This window comes from Echeneis naucrates, chromosome 2 (assembly GCF_900963305.1).
Source record: "Echeneis naucrates chromosome 2, fEcheNa1.1, whole genome shotgun sequence".
Classification (NCBI taxonomy): Eukaryota; Metazoa; Chordata; class Actinopteri; order Carangiformes; family Echeneidae; genus Echeneis; species Echeneis naucrates.
In genome coordinates this window covers 16,700,517-16,715,947 of record NC_042512.1, presented here as the reverse complement: position 1 = coordinate 16,715,947, position 15,431 = coordinate 16,700,517, and the positions used below count along the sequence as shown (strand labels likewise).

Genomic DNA, 15,431 nt, shown 5'->3' with positions numbered 1-15,431 from the left:
AACAACAAAGCAAATCAAAAAGAGTAAATTGCTATAATGTACTATAATGCACACTTTTTAGACATTTAGCTTCCTTTTGGACAAACCTCATGTCTCTGTGAAAATCATATCAAATGTACACAGATTTTTTTTATTTGAGGTGGGTTAGGTGAAGTGAAAATATCTTACAAGCGATGCTAAACAAAAACAGAAATCAGTGTGATCAAATATTCCTGAGCTTGCATTAGTATTAAAGAGACCTGAATTGTTACTGGTGGGTGGTGGTGGGGGAGGCCGCTGTTCAGACACAGACAGTGCCTCCAGCGCCTGTAGGGTATTCATGACTGCATTCTCCAGCCTCCTCTCCCCTCCCCTGCTCGCTTCCCCGTCCCCATGCGTTGGGATGGCATCAATCAACGACACTGGGATGTCGTCGTTGTCACGTGTGCTAAGAGGCCTTCCTTCGGGTGCTGCGTCCTCATCTGAACTGTCCCGAAAACCCGGCGGTGGAGCTGCGATTGCAAGGTTGAGTGTCTGCAGCAGCGTGTCATCGTCGTCGTCATCGACGCTGTCGTCTCCCTCAGGAGGAGGGAGTGACGTCAGGTCGATGATGTCATCGGTAGAACCAGAGATTGTGAGGAAGGTAGCTTTGCCAGCTGCCATGGCTAACCCTCCCCCTTTGTTTCCACAGTTTTGATCCCCGTCTGCTCTATCATCACCCACCGGGGTCCCCCCAGTCGAGTCTTCTTCGCAGGAAGCATCATCATCATCCTCTGCATCATCCGTCGTGTCACGATAAAACAGATCCCTCAGCAGTGGCTCCTCGCCACCTTCCTCACTTGTAATGTTACTATAGACATGTGTCAGACCGCTGAACTGAAACGGCGCCCTGTCCTGTAGCCGAAAGTCCGTGTTGTTGTGCAAGTAGGGCGGTCTGTGCTCAGGTACCTCGGGGCTCTCTAACAGTCTTTCATAGCCCAAGTTCTTAGGCTTGTTCAAGGGTTGGTCTCCCCCAAAAATAAATGACACTTTGGCACTCCGGGGCGAGTCTTGAGGTTTGTGTCTGGTAGCGGGGGGAAGAGGAGGGGGCAGTGGACTCCTCCTCGGCCCAATGTCTCTGTCAGGGTTTTGGGGTTCGTGGAAATAAGGAGAGATGCTGTTTTCCCTCTGCCCGTTGTCTGAATACTCAGAGTCCCTTATATAGACCTCTCCCCGGCTGGGTGAAGGCTCCTCACTGTCCCCTAAAGATGTGCTGTATGGCCACTCCAGAACACGCTCCTGACCTACAGACAGCAATACAGGGTTTGATTACTTTATGCTGATAAAATTTTAAAAGAGCTTCACTTCACTGCACATTTGAGTGCTCTACTTTGGGACTTTGAGGTTTTGTGCTCCACTGTAAGACATAAATTTTTCAGCCATTTAATCTTGCCTTGAGTCCCTCCATTTCAAAATGTGTTATACTGTGAGTGTTCATCAACTTCTCATATCTTTTTTATGGTTTTTATATGGAGAGGATCCTCAACACAGTCATAAGACAAGTGAAACTGCACTAGAAAAACACTTTCTCACCCAAATGCAAATAATTACACTTATTTCATAAAAATAATTCAATATTGAATGAATGAAATGTAATTTCTAAAATCTCAAGGACAGTGGCTTCATCCAAATGAGCCATTTGATCATCTTCCCTTCAGACATAATTTCACTGTATTTAAAATACTAAAAAAGATCAAATCGGTGAACTTAAAAAGAAAGAAAATGAGAAGCCTTCAGAGCTTCAGAGACCAGAGTTTACAATATTACTTTTCTCTTAAAAATCTATAATACCATGATGTGACACACACACACACTCACTGCTGTCATCCCCTCCAGTGCTATTGCAGTGTGCCATGCTGAAGATAGATCTCCTTGAATCCACTAGGAGGCGATAATAGCCTGCTGTCAGACAGGCCAGGTTCATTGCATCACTTGACTCCATGATCAGTGTAATGGGCTGAAAGAAGAGGGAAAGAAGGAAGGCCAGTGGAAACAGGGAACGAAAGGAGAGCACTGAAGCTAGATGTGGACAGAATAATGACATCTGCTTTCAGAGAGAAAAGTACTCACTCGGACATCCAGTACATGGAGCTCCAGCCGGACGTTGACATCATCCTCAGTGAGAATCTCAATCCTGTTAACGTGGCTGAAGTCGGCCAATAGGGCGACTAAGTTGGTGCGGGCATTGATAACATGACTGATGCCATAGCGGGGTCCTACTAACAACGTCACATCTGTCTGTTTCTCCCCTTGCTGCAGAAAACATGCAGATTAATGAGACATGTTTAGCTTTTGTCCTGAAAGCTTTAACAATGACAGAGCTGAGTTTCCTCTGAAACTTTTATCAATCCTCTCCAGAAATAATTGCCTTACCAAAAGTATTGATTTGAACTCCCTCCCTCCATAAAGTCTGAGTTCACTGAGGTACCTCAGGTAATGCACCTTGGCCTGCAAAGCTGTCAGCTGCAGAGAGAGAAGTAAAATACATTAGGAAGCATCGAAGATATAATCACAACCTGAACAGATGCATTTGTCTTGTAATGCCAGGAAATAAAGCTCTCTCAAGCCATTTTGATGTGGATCACTGATTTTCCATTATATCTCATCATTTTATTTAGCTCTGATCAAAATCTGAGGAGCTGCTCTACTGCAGTTCTCTTCATAGCTAACTTGTATGGGCTTGTGCCTTTTCAGACATTTAAACTCAACTGGATTTTTTTTTTCTTAAACATGAATGCACCAAAGGTCTATCCTAAATAAATTGATAGATTATACAAAGTCCGATCCAAGTACTCCATCATATAGAATTTCTGTCCTGTATATTGGTGTATTTTCTCACTTTTGAATATTACTTCAGCTCAGAGGAGCTACTGACATAACTGGTAAATAAATGATAAGATCGCTGCTAAGCATTCCCTTATGTGTCCACTGGTTCGAAAGTAGCTCAATTACAGCTGAAAAAGTAGGTGCAAATGCATTCATATGGTGTGTGGTGTATTTGTGTAAACACTAACATAATGTCAGGCGACTCAGACTGGACTGTCTAAAGATCTGTCTGTGTTAATCTTGCTCTTCCCACAGAAAGGGCACATCCAACTTGCCTGCCCTGTCTTTGCCCCCCACACTCTTTTGTTCCTAATAAAGAAAGAAATCTTTGAAGAATGTAGTGACCCTCTTACCAAAAATCATTTCTCGCTGCTGAGTACTATAGTTCCCCTGAAAGCAGGAGCAATAATAATCAGCAATGATAAATATTTGGTAAATATTTACAGTTGAAGTTTAGTGACTGAGGTAGTGAAACTACAGCCAGGGCAACTCATTGTGGTGTTCATCATGGATACTAGGATAAAAATGGAGCTCTCTGTCACTGAGAAATAAGATACTGTTTAACATACACTGTTTGTTTTGGTCCATTCATGTGAGAAATACAGAATTACATCAGCCTCAATGGCCTTATTTTCATGGCTTTGGCATTTGTGATTGCAGGTGTGCTGAAATATTCATCTGAGTCTTACATGCAACAAATTAAACTGCACAACTGATTTTCATAGCCCAGTTCCAAAATTTCAGCCCATGGCTCATTCAAAAGTAAAGTAAAATTATATCTACAACAGAACCCCACAGGTGCTGTTGATTTACCCTTCAGGGTGACAGTTCACAGCAAATGACAGTGTCAAGTGGAAGATGCTGCATGGCTACATTCAGCTGTGGTGTGCTGCTGAATAAAACATGTCAAAGCAAACACAGGTCTGACCGCCGTGTGTATTGTCATCACACAAAGAGCTAAAAAGTTGAATTACTTTTGGGTCAGTGGCCTCTGGCTGAGACGTGCGTGTGTGCATGCGAATATGAAAATCTTATTAAGTACTCAGTATTTCATTTGTTATCCACATTATCATTCAAGGCCAGGCTCAACAAAGGGCTCTAGGTTGACAAGGATGAGAACCTTTACAAGGTTGAGCATGGCAGCAACGCTATTTTAAGCTATTGCGTCAGAAAACTGAGAGACTACGTATTTGTGCGCATATGTGTGTGTGTGTGTGTGTGTGTCTCAGAAGTTTATTATCAAGGACAAAGAAAGACAAAAGGAGCTGCTTACTTTTTTCCCTGGAGGCACGAGGTTCTGGTTGGTTTTGAGGATGTGTGTCAGAGCCTTCTTGATGTTTTTCTCCTTCATGCTGGACAGCACAGTGGGAGGCAGGAATAGAGACAGACCCCACTCCTTTCTGTGGAGAGGAGATTATATTATGTATCAAGTTCCTATTGGGAATGAGTACTTCCAATGGACCTTGGAAAAATACTTGAAAAGGTGTGAAAATGGATGTTTACTTTTGCAAAAGTTCTGAAACAACGTTCCCTGTGGTCGGTTACGGTTGCTGGGCTGAAATAAGGGCTCTTGGACTCCATGATGGTAACATTAACAACAGAATATTCATTTGCCAATAAATCTGTTTTAGAAGTACATTTTATTTTAGCTCCATAATTCCTGTTTTATAGATTGAAACTCCACATTAATTCAGGTATAATAATGATAAAGCCAAGAATAGAAAATATGGTGATGGTTTAATCTGTGCCCAATAAACTTTTGTAAAGGCTTTTTTTTTTTTTTTTTTAACAAAACGTCAGACTAAATTTATGGTCCAAGAGCAGCTTCAGTCTTTAACACTAAAAATCATTTTGGTGGTGACAAAAACACACTCATACCCTCCACCTGAATCTCATACAAACTTACTGGATGTATTTTAGGGAGACTTTCTGGCTCTGTCTGGTTGTCATGGTGAGGATGTACATCTGCAGTGCAGCCAAACGTAAAGCAGCATCATATTTCAGCTCTGGGCCGAACCGCTCCAAAACCACATCGGTGCAACTCTATGACAAAGCAGAAAAGCACAAAAGAGTCCCACGGTCAAGTATTTGGACTTGACTGTGCATTTTGTCTCTCTGTATAGGAGTCCGAACAGCTTTGCCAATAAAGTGAAGTAGGTTTCTCTCAACCTTTGTTGGTGACAGTCATTCTAAAGGGATACAGTTTCCAGTCTCTGGTGAAGGACAAAATGGTAAGCTCTGACAAAAAAAAGATGATTAGCTTTCCTACACTCAGACTATTACAATGGACTAATTACCAAATAATCCCGGGGCGGTTTGTTTGAGGACTTTATTTCCAAATGAGGATTTTGTCTTCCATCATTTCAAACCATCAAGTGGACTGTCCCCCTCTCACAGCTGACTGGTGAGTTCACACACCTGTACATAGAGGTATTCAAACGCCACAGCATCTCTCCGAAGTAACTCCACGGGGTCCCTGGGAACAAAGCTGATTCTGAAAAAACACTTCATCTTGTCAGAGCCGGGCCTCTGGGTCACCTGGGGTCACAGAGAGATGCAGGACAGTGAGTCAAAATCCACTTGCCAAGAAAGCAAACAGATGGTCACTCAGCTACGATAACGTTTGTGATTCATGTTTCAAAAGGTCCCATGCTGCATCATAAACACCCACTCATAATAGTGAAATATGGACAAAGAGGTGGCTGCTGGCTGCAGTAGTCGACATGTTGGGAATGGTTGTAGCAGTGTAACACTGTGAGTGTAATTATAATTCAATTTAAATGCATTAGATCGTTCAGAAAGGAAGTTTAATTCATAAGTTAGTTAAGTTGCAATATTTTGAAATGCTTGAAATGCAGAATGGAAAGGAATTTGTATAGAAAAACATTTTGGGTGATTTTCCTTATGTCATTATTTTGTGATTCCTTAGATAGTTTTCTGTTAACTAAAAGGTCGGTACATATTTTCTAAAATGATAATTATATTTCATTGCGCTCCCCCATGAGCCTGTCACCAGGACAGATAGGCAGGTGTTTACAGAGTGTATGTTTTATCAAGCAACTTAGATCACTGTTAAGCATTCATTTGCCATTATGTGTGCCACATGCAGGACGTCTCAGCTGAACTGTGCGGTATGAATATTAAAATTGCCCCCTTGTGATCCCGAACCTCATTAGAATGTAACGGGCACTGTGAGTGTGGATGGATGTGTGTGTGGTGTTTGTAGCGTGTGTGTCTGTGGAGGAGGGTAGGTGTAATGTGAGCTGTCGCCCCTGCTGTGCCAGTGCTGATAAATGACACTGGGGTCCAAATGCTGCTTGAATACTGAACAGGAATGTCTGAGAAAGAAAACAGAGATACAGAGACAAAAAGGAAAGCTCTTCTACCTGAGTTAGCATCTCCTGTTCATGCAGGAGAAGCAGTTTGTTTCCAGAGCCCTCTGTCCTCTGCTCCAACATGAGGGAGAAGTGCTCGATGCATTTGATTGACAGCTTCTCTTGCAGGGTCAGGATCACATCCTGAAATAAATAAAATAAAACTCACACTCCCTTATGCTCCCCTCTCTAGTTACTGTACCAGAAATCACTGGACGTTAATCTGAAATTCAGTTACTCAGTTGGAATGGAATGAAATGAGCAGACTCTTAATATGTTCCTTGTATCTAAGTCGTATCACTGAATCTCTAATTCAGAAATTGTGATTTCAATCAATTACACTTTCCTCTCTGCATCAATAGTGTCCTAAAATTTTCTTCAATAAACATTGACATCTTAAGGCTGTAAGTGAAAATTCTTTCTTATTTTCTAAGCTGAAAATTTGAAGAGATAGTCAGAAACAACAAGCCAAATTAAGAAAACAAGCTATTTCCAACATGCCTGGCTAATTATGGTGTTCAAAGAAATGGAAGTTAAAAAGCGCACAAATTTCATGGTCCGTCAGAGTTTGAATACATGCGAATCCGTGCCAAATGATTTTCTCTTTTTATAATTGTAGATGTGACAGAAGCTGCGTATTTTGTGGAGTTTGCTTTAAGGGTGTGTGTGTGTGACCACACACACACACACACACACACACACACACACACACACCTTGATTGAGGTACTGCTGTCAAAGCGAAAAGACTTTGTCTGTCCATTCTCCAGGTAGACCTTCAAGACATTTGGCATGAACAGCAGAGCATTGTCCTTCACCGGGTTCTGCAAAGGAGGGAAATGATCAGTGTTTTCATTCTGAGCTTTTTCTCTTCACTCTCACAGAATGCAGGTGAGGTTTAATACATGAAACAAATTTATAATAGTGTCAGCTTTCAGCACATTTTTCTGATTGTTTTATCTATCTGGCACACTGGGCAGTCCGTCTTATGTGGTAGGTGGCAACCATCTGGCATTGCCTATATAGGTCATACATAAGCATGTGAGAGTGTGTGTGTGTGTGTGTGTGTGTGTGTGTGTGTGTGTGGTAGAACTGACTGGAACCTGGCCGTTTATAATGACCTCCTCTGCAAAGCGCACTTTGACCGGATTGGACTTGAGCATGGCTTTTTTGGCTGCACTGATGAACGCTGATTTAGGGGACTGAGCGGCAGCAGTCCAAAAAGAGAGACAGAGAGAGAGAGGAAAAAGAGACAGATGGAGGGACAGAGATAAAGAGAAGCATAAACACATGCTCAAATGAAGGAGAGAAAAAAAAAAAAAACAAAACAGCACATTCTCTCAACATTTTGTGTCTAAAAATCAACACCCTGAAATTAGGAAAAGTGAAAGAGTCTGAACAAAAGAAATCCTGCCGAACACGAGACAGACTGAAGACAAACTTGGTGCAGGATAAATAAATATGCTTAATTGGAAGGGTAGCATTTCATTCCCTTGAAAATAATAGAATTATGTTTTTCAATATTTTTCTTGTCAAGAATTCAAATGAAAAGAGCAAAAATTGATTAGTTATCTTTCAACGCTTTCTGACCGCAGCAACTTCTCTGTTGAATTTAACTTTAACATTTGTATTTTTACAGTTGTGAATCTTGAAAAATTGGTCACAAACAGACTGGAAAAGAAAACAGCCAGATTCTGTTCCTTTTCGTAAATGTTGTTCAAACAAGATTTTGTCGCGGATTTAGTGCAAATGAACACAGAACTTGCTGATGTTCATGATAATGAAAAAAACAAAACAAAACATCACCTTATGTGTCTAAACTTTTTCAAAGAGCATTTGATTAAAATCCATACTAGACCTGGCCTTTTAATGAAATTTGGTAAATATAAGAACATATTAGATTAGATATTAGATCTTATCCTCTAAATGCAGAAATGAATTTCAGTGGCATAAATGAGAGCTGGATGTAAAATCTGAAAATCTTCTGCTCACCAAATATACTTTGAAGGAATGTGTCTTTCATGGAGTTTGTTATTTTTCAGGATAAAAGATCTGATGAATGTTGGCAATAACAAAATCCCTGCAAGACGCAGGATATTACTCATCATAATGACCAAGCTCTTCTTCAATATTATGTAGATGTATAAATTATATGGTGAAAGCAAAAGCTGAAGACGCTCGGCTTGTTTTTAGTATCTGAGGCTCACAGGAGAAAGAGGCCAAAGGAGGCAAAGGAAACACTGCATTCAGACCAAAACAAGCACATACAGCATGATATTTCTCCCTGCCTGCAAACTTTGTATTGGCACCGTTTGGAGGAATATGTCTAAATCTTTGTGGTCTGGTACAAGAATTGGAAAAAAAAAAAGTTATTTATTTGTAAGCGCTGATCTACTCACAGGATACGGTTGGACAACAGTCAACATAATGGATTCTTTGCAGCTCCTGGAACAAGATCACGGCAAATCATAGAGTCACTGAAGCCGTTGGAAAACAACAATCACAATAAACAACATTACAGCAGACTTCATTAGTTCCAGTAATATGGAATAAGATGCCTGTGGCAAACACCACTACCAACAAGAGGCAGTTAAAACCAGAATCACATTCACACACTCATTAGTGTCCCATAAAAAAAAAAAAAAAAAAGTGACAGTATTTTCTGCAAATGTAAGCTGTGTGCAGAAAAACAGAAAAATACTTAGCAGTTCTTATTAATCCTGAATATGTATTATGATGGTGTGATGAGCAGAATTGTATTAACTGAGCATGAAGACTGGAAAGCATTACTAATACTTGGCAAGAAGTTTTATGAACGATTTAAAAAGCTAATTAATGACAATGATTTGCGACTTCGGCACTGACAGTTGTTTGCTTTGGTGTTTTTGCTATAATTATTATTGAACCTGCCATGTAAATCATTCTGAACCAGTTTATCTGGAGTAGAGCAGAATGGTGTTGAATCTCAGTTGCAGTGAGCGGCATGAGTGGGCTGAAAGTTTGAGATTTCTGCCTCTATATTACAAAACTGGGGTCGCACAAAAAGACCCCACAATTTCTCTGCAATCCAAGGCTCGTCGTACGTCTTTCTGTAATGCAAGTGAACTAGCCCTTTAAATGATAGTTATCAATAACCTGTAATGAAGAGCTCATGCCGGACTGGCGGACCCTCAAACTATTGAAACTGTTATTGGCTCAGAGATCACAGCGACTAAGAGGTCTCTGTATTTACCTAACAAGGTCGATGACTCGTTCTCTGGGAGCTGAGCTGACAGGTTCATCGTTGATCATGATGATCTCATCGCCTGGCAACAGCTTCCCTTCAGATGGACCGCCTAAAAACACACACACACCAACACTATTCAAGCAATGCCTAGCTGACTGAACTGTGAGACATTCTGTCGCCCAGAATGACTTTGAGTCAATCAATCTCAACACGTCTGCCTTGTTTGTGTGTTTGCTTCATATAATATCATACGATTGGGAGCATTAATCTTCTGCCATGTCAATAACATGCATTTCCTTCCTTGGTCAAACACAAATACAATATTCATTCATTGTCTGCTTAGAATTCAGCACTGACTGATTACTGAGACGCCTAATCAATGTGTCTGTTTGTGCCACACGCATTGATTTGCTGGCCGATAAGGATGTGTCAGTTGGCAGTATTCAATTTGGCAGTAATCAGGCAATCCAGCTAACTGAACAACTCTTGTGATCAAAACATTAATTTGTTTTTCATTTTCCTTCTTGCATGGGTCAATATTACTTGTTCAGTCATAAAGTGCGTGATTCCTTCCGAACAATCATTACAGCCAGCACTTGGGTTGATTAACACACTTCACATAATGACTTCAACTCACGAGAATATAACAAAAAGAGAATGACAATATATTCCTCTGCAATGAATCAGCTCACTGCCTGTCACCTTCAAAAAAAAAAAGAAAACTAGCACATTTAAATAAGAGGACTCTTGGTTCATACGCAGACACAAGAACAAATAAGTATTCAAGACAGAAAAGAGCAGTAAATGTATTATTAAAAGATTTTGCAGGAAACTGACAACAAACAAAGGACATAGCAGAAATATGCCTCGGATGTTCCTGCATCATTTATTCTAGCTAATGTATGATTTAAAGGCCAACGCTTTCACAGCCTTAAACCCACCAGGTGTGACAGAGCGGACCACCACTGGTTTCTCACTGCCTGCCACAAAGCCAAAGCCCAGCACCGGGTCCCGTCGCATCTCCACCAGGCGAGGGGTCGGGGGCGCCCCATCTACGTGGACCTCCTCCAGGGAGCTGTTCTGGGACACTTGGCTGCCAAACATAGGAACAGAATGACACAATGAGCAACAACCAAAATATGTGTTTCGACAGCTAAATAAAGGGGGAGCGGGGACATCGTACAGACGACTCTGACTTACAGCAGAGGTCAGACAGTTTGCTGTGTACTTAGGAGTAATGTAAAATGACTCAGCAAATAGCAACAAGATGTAGATGGTAAAAGGCCAAACCGACCAAACCTGTGCTGGCTAAAAGGAAAAAATGATAAAATGCATATTAAACTTCCATTAATGGATTCATTCCCACAGCAGGAATAGTTTTAACCTAGATAGATATCATTACACTTGCAATGAATGATTTGAGCAATGTGGTCTGCTGTTCATAAATCAGAATCTTGGCTCAGGTTTGCTCATTAGCACAACATTTTATGTTTGAGAGCCATATAAAAGGGAGAACAGATCATGAATTTATAAAATCCCTACAATTTTCCACCTGGAATTAATTTGTCCTTCAGATATAAAAATCTGTCGTTAGTTTATTAAAGTCTCAAATTTTATTTTCAGAGAGTAAATAAATTATACATCTACTTTCATGTGTTCTATTTATTTGTATAGAGTTGTTGACCTATGGCAAACAAAGTTATGAAGACTTCATCTGCTCTGCTCCTGGTGTGGTGCAAACATTCATATGTCTGGGTAACTTATGCACCCTGTGTTACCTGTGTTAAGTAGGACATTTAGCATCATGCACAGTCGGGGCCAGAAAGAGTCCACCTTTCCATTCAAGTGAATTCTTGCCTTTTAAAGTGCTTCTGATTTAAATAAATGAGTCTGTGCCGAGAAAATGGAAAATTTGACAAGTGCAGCCGGGGCAAACGCAAGGGACAGGTCTTTGGGATCAGTCAGTGAAAACACAAAGCATTGCTGTTAACTTCGAACACTTAAAGTTTGATGTTCCTCAGAGGATTAGGTGACTATGTTTGATAATGACATTTCTGTGGTCGACTGGAAATCTTTTATGGGTAATTCTTAAATTTAATGCTCTGCTCTGGGCAGTTCTTTTTATTTTATCTATGTCATTTCTGTCTATGGGATTGTCAGCACCACAAAGCCCCCGAGGATGTTGGGTTTTCAGTTTAATGCTTAGGTGGAGAAAGCCGTATCAATATCAAGACATTTCCATTTGAACAAATAACACTGCATTGAGTTTTGGTCTGGAGCATCTTATGTAACTCCCACCTCAATGCTAAAAGATCGAGACAATTTTATGAGAGTTGTTGGTGGTTATATGTGTATATAATAATAAGTATATATTAATACATATACGTATATATTAATATAAGTATAATAATAAGTATAATAATGTAGGATATTACTGGCAAGGTTTCAATATTCCTTCTCTCAGCTTATCACAAGTCACTTAGGATGAGAGCACCACTAAAATGTAAATGCACCAGATAAAATTTAGATTCCCTGCTTGCGAAACCTCAGACGTTTGTGTAACCGGTACAGTGAGAATGGAGAGAGCCTGTTAATTAAGAGGTGAAACACACTTTCTGCCCTCTTGAAATCTATTTCTCTCTTCCTCTCTCACAGCTTAAAAAGCTTCTTTGGCAACCGTTGCATCCTCCCTGCACATGGCGTCCTGTACAGGGTGTCTATTGTTAGATGGCCAACATCGATTCCATCATTTGTTTTCATTTGACCTGTAAATGCTGCTGAAACTGTGAAGCTCACAGATCTATCAGATCCGTCTGTCTTTACCTGTGGACATTAATCAAGTTATTACAACCTGTATACCTGCTGCTTTGCCTAAATCTGGCCCGATGATGAAGATTTTTCCAACCATATGGGATGAAACTATCTCAATCTCTTTATCTCCAGCTTCCAACTCTTATGTTTTCTCATTCTCTCTCCTTCATTATCGCTTTATTCTGTATTGTACATACTGCAGAGAAATCTCAAACTAAATCTGTCTTTAATGAAGCATGTTTCAATCTGTGATGTCGGCTCATCTTCCCTGTCAGGGTCGGTGGGCTTTAATCCCATGGGAGGGAAGAGTGTGGATGTCAGAGGGTCAGAGCTATGCTGAAAACAAAGGTTGAATCATGGTGTCGCTGCTAATTGTGAAAGAGCGAACACGCCCTGAAAGATAAGTATTTTATCTGTGATTCTCAGAATACAAATCACCACGGCCAGACATGTTGGAGGAAGTGTGAAAGCAGAGAGCAGCACTTAGAAACCTGCTGGATCCTGCCAGGTGAGGAGAGGAACAGTCCAATGTAGGTTTCTCAATTATTGGTCACTCTCTTTCTCTCGCTTCTTTTTCCTTCTTGTCTTTCTCACAGAAATCCAGAAAGCCATCAGCTTCTCTCTGGGATCAGCATCACAGAGCCAGAACCGCGATCCTCATCATATTTGAGTCCCCCATCATGAGGAAGAGAATTTAACAGGGGAGTGAAAGAGAGAGAGAGTTGGGGAAAAAAGCAGAAGAGCTCAGAGAAAGATGAAGTAAAGTTTCCAGCAGGAAAATGACAAAGAGGGAGAGGAAAAGAAAAGAAGGCTGGATTGGTGGATTGTGGGTGAGTGAAGGTGGGGTTATCTGCCAAAGCTGCTCTCGACAGGCTGACCTTCCCAAGAGCATGTTCACAAGAAAACTCACAATTTTTAAATTAATTAAAATGGAAAATTAGAATGCCAGACCTCATTATAAACCTGGGACAGATACTGTTTTAGTCACAAATAAAAGCTGGAGATAATATGCTGCATTGGTCCGTTGAAGCCGAAAAAAGCAGGTGAACGAGTGGAAGGAATTGATGTCAAGGAGGTGAACATAAGCAGGAAGAGAGCAGAGGAAGAGCATGGAATAGGAGGCCATCTATAGGGATAAAAGGTCGAGACCGGAGGAAAGAATGAATGCAAAATGGCTCACATAGTGAGGAGAAAACACGCTGTTGAGAGGAAAACGAGCACAAGAAAGGGAGAACAACACACACAAAGCAGCAACAGTGGCCAGTCTCGGGTCTGGCGATCTGCGATTAGTGCATTTTTGATTACCAGCAGCCTGTTTTACATGTTGCTAGGTTCTTTGTGGGTAATGCTCTCACTGCCAAGCCTCCAGTGCCAGTTAAGCTGGAGGATCTACATGTGTACCTGGCATATGGTCTCTTCCTGCATGACAAATTCACACAGACAACAGGTACAATGCAAAATTACCTGGCCACTTTTTGTGCATGTGGGGAGGAGACAGCAGATGGAAGAAGAACAGCACTGGCTCTTTGGGTTTTGATTTGAGTGTGTCAGTGGTTAAACTGGATGTACTGAGCCTTGGTGCCTTTACATGTTCTGGCCTGAATTTAAATGTACATTTGATGCGTCTCACATACTGTGCTGTCTTTTTTTTTTGCTTTCTGTGTATGCACTTTGGGGAGAAATGCCAAGCTACATTTCACAGTGACAGTATTTGCTCCATGTCCAGACAAACCATCACCTCAGAAGGAGCCAAACGCAAAATAACTAAACGTCTATTTCAGTTCCTTTCCATCCTAAATCTGGATTTCAAAGCCTTTCTACAACTTTGCTTCATGAGGACCATCACTGTGTCCCGATTTGACTCGGAAAACTCTTTGTATTTTCATGGTAAAGGTTTCACCCAAATGCCGGAGGGCACACAGTCGCTCGTCTGTAGAACACCTACTTGGTGAGGCAGTCCCGTCCTTCCCTGGTGCTGTTCATGCTGTCCCAGCTGTAAGGAGGCCCTTGAAGTCCGCTCCATGAGCCTGGGCCCGGAGGTGGCCAGCCCGACGTTTTGTTCTTATGGCTGAAACATAAAGGGTGGAAAAATAAGCTCCGTCATCAGTGTGCTGTGAGAGGGAATAAAGGCATTTGATCTTAAATACATTAAAAAGTCCATCTGAGGTAACTGTACACGTTCACTGTTTTTTTTTTTTTTTTCCCCCCCACTCTGTCTTGGTGTATGGTTTGTAGTGTGAGGTAGCTCTGCTTACTTTGTGCAATTTAAAGAAACATTACCATCAGCTTCACAATTCCACATCTGAGGCCTGCATGTACAGTCAGCACTGCAGTAGCTGCTCTGCCCAATCCTGTGTGTGTGTGTGTGTGTGTGTGTGTGTGCGCGCAGTGATGAAAAGCAGCCGACAGCTGATTTACTTAACGCAGATTACGCTAACAATGTCATTGATGATTTCAGGACAGGGGGAATGGAGATGGGCAGAGAGAGCAGACAGGATGTGGCATGAATTACAGAGTTGAGGAGACGACCCTCGTGAATCAATTTGGCTTAATGTTAAAAATTCAGGTCTTGAGTGTCTCAAAGCCACAGTGACAGATCATGCATGGCTCATAAAGCACCTGTCCAATAACTCATCACAGAAATAATCACAAATGGAACAAAGATCAGCAAGCCAGAGTAAGCCGCTGAATTTAAGCACCTATGCATTCCATTCTCACGTATGATTTACTTTTCAGACTTCTGTCTCCCAGAGCCATAAACCATGCAGATGTGTTTATCGTCCTGACCTCAAATCTGTGACAGCAGGCTGATAAATAGCTCGTAATAACAAAATGATCCACAGCTTGTCAGGGCCAAAATTCAAACAAATATTCTCAATGAGTGATGCACTTGATGCCATGCACTCAGATGTCCCAATTTCAAGCTCTTTGACACCGATGAGCGTTAGAGAGCTGAAATGAGCTGCCATTAGCAATAATATAAACTCTTAGAAGAGACAAAATGCATACTAGATGAGGACGTCGTCACCGTAAGACTCCAGCTGGTCGATTCCCATGTTGTGTCGTTGATGGGTTGAATACATCAGGCAGTCATGTCATAGCTTACACTATGTGGAAATTAAATTTGTCCCCAAATTAAAAGCTACAACGAGGCTGCTGGTCAGCGTCTCACACACTT

The 15,431-nt window shown here is 41.3% G+C and overlaps 1 protein-coding gene across 1 annotated transcript in view; it reads right to left on the bottom strand.

Moving 5' to 3' along the window:
- The window catches only part of LOC115050600 (FERM and PDZ domain-containing protein 4-like), a 34,416-nt gene that overhangs the window by 4,331 nt on the left and 14,654 nt on the right, over positions 1 to 15,431 (bottom strand). Inside the window, exons 2-15 of the mRNA XM_029513502.1 lie at positions 14,199 to 14,321; positions 10,384 to 10,535; positions 9,449 to 9,551; positions 8,616 to 8,661; positions 7,314 to 7,418; positions 6,933 to 7,040; positions 6,231 to 6,362; positions 5,263 to 5,382; positions 4,751 to 4,887; positions 4,118 to 4,244; positions 2,392 to 2,481; positions 2,089 to 2,271; positions 1,837 to 1,975; positions 240 to 1,262 (exon numbers count right to left, since the gene is read on the bottom strand). Of these exons, the coding sequence (XP_029369362.1) occupies positions 240 to 1,262; positions 1,837 to 1,975; positions 2,089 to 2,271; positions 2,392 to 2,481; positions 4,118 to 4,244; positions 4,751 to 4,887; positions 5,263 to 5,382; positions 6,231 to 6,362; positions 6,933 to 7,040; positions 7,314 to 7,418; positions 8,616 to 8,661; positions 9,449 to 9,551; positions 10,384 to 10,535; positions 14,199 to 14,321 (2,588 nt within the window). The remainder of the gene's footprint in view (positions 1 to 239; positions 1,263 to 1,836; positions 1,976 to 2,088; positions 2,272 to 2,391; positions 2,482 to 4,117; positions 4,245 to 4,750; positions 4,888 to 5,262; positions 5,383 to 6,230; positions 6,363 to 6,932; positions 7,041 to 7,313; positions 7,419 to 8,615; positions 8,662 to 9,448; positions 9,552 to 10,383; positions 10,536 to 14,198; positions 14,322 to 15,431) is intronic.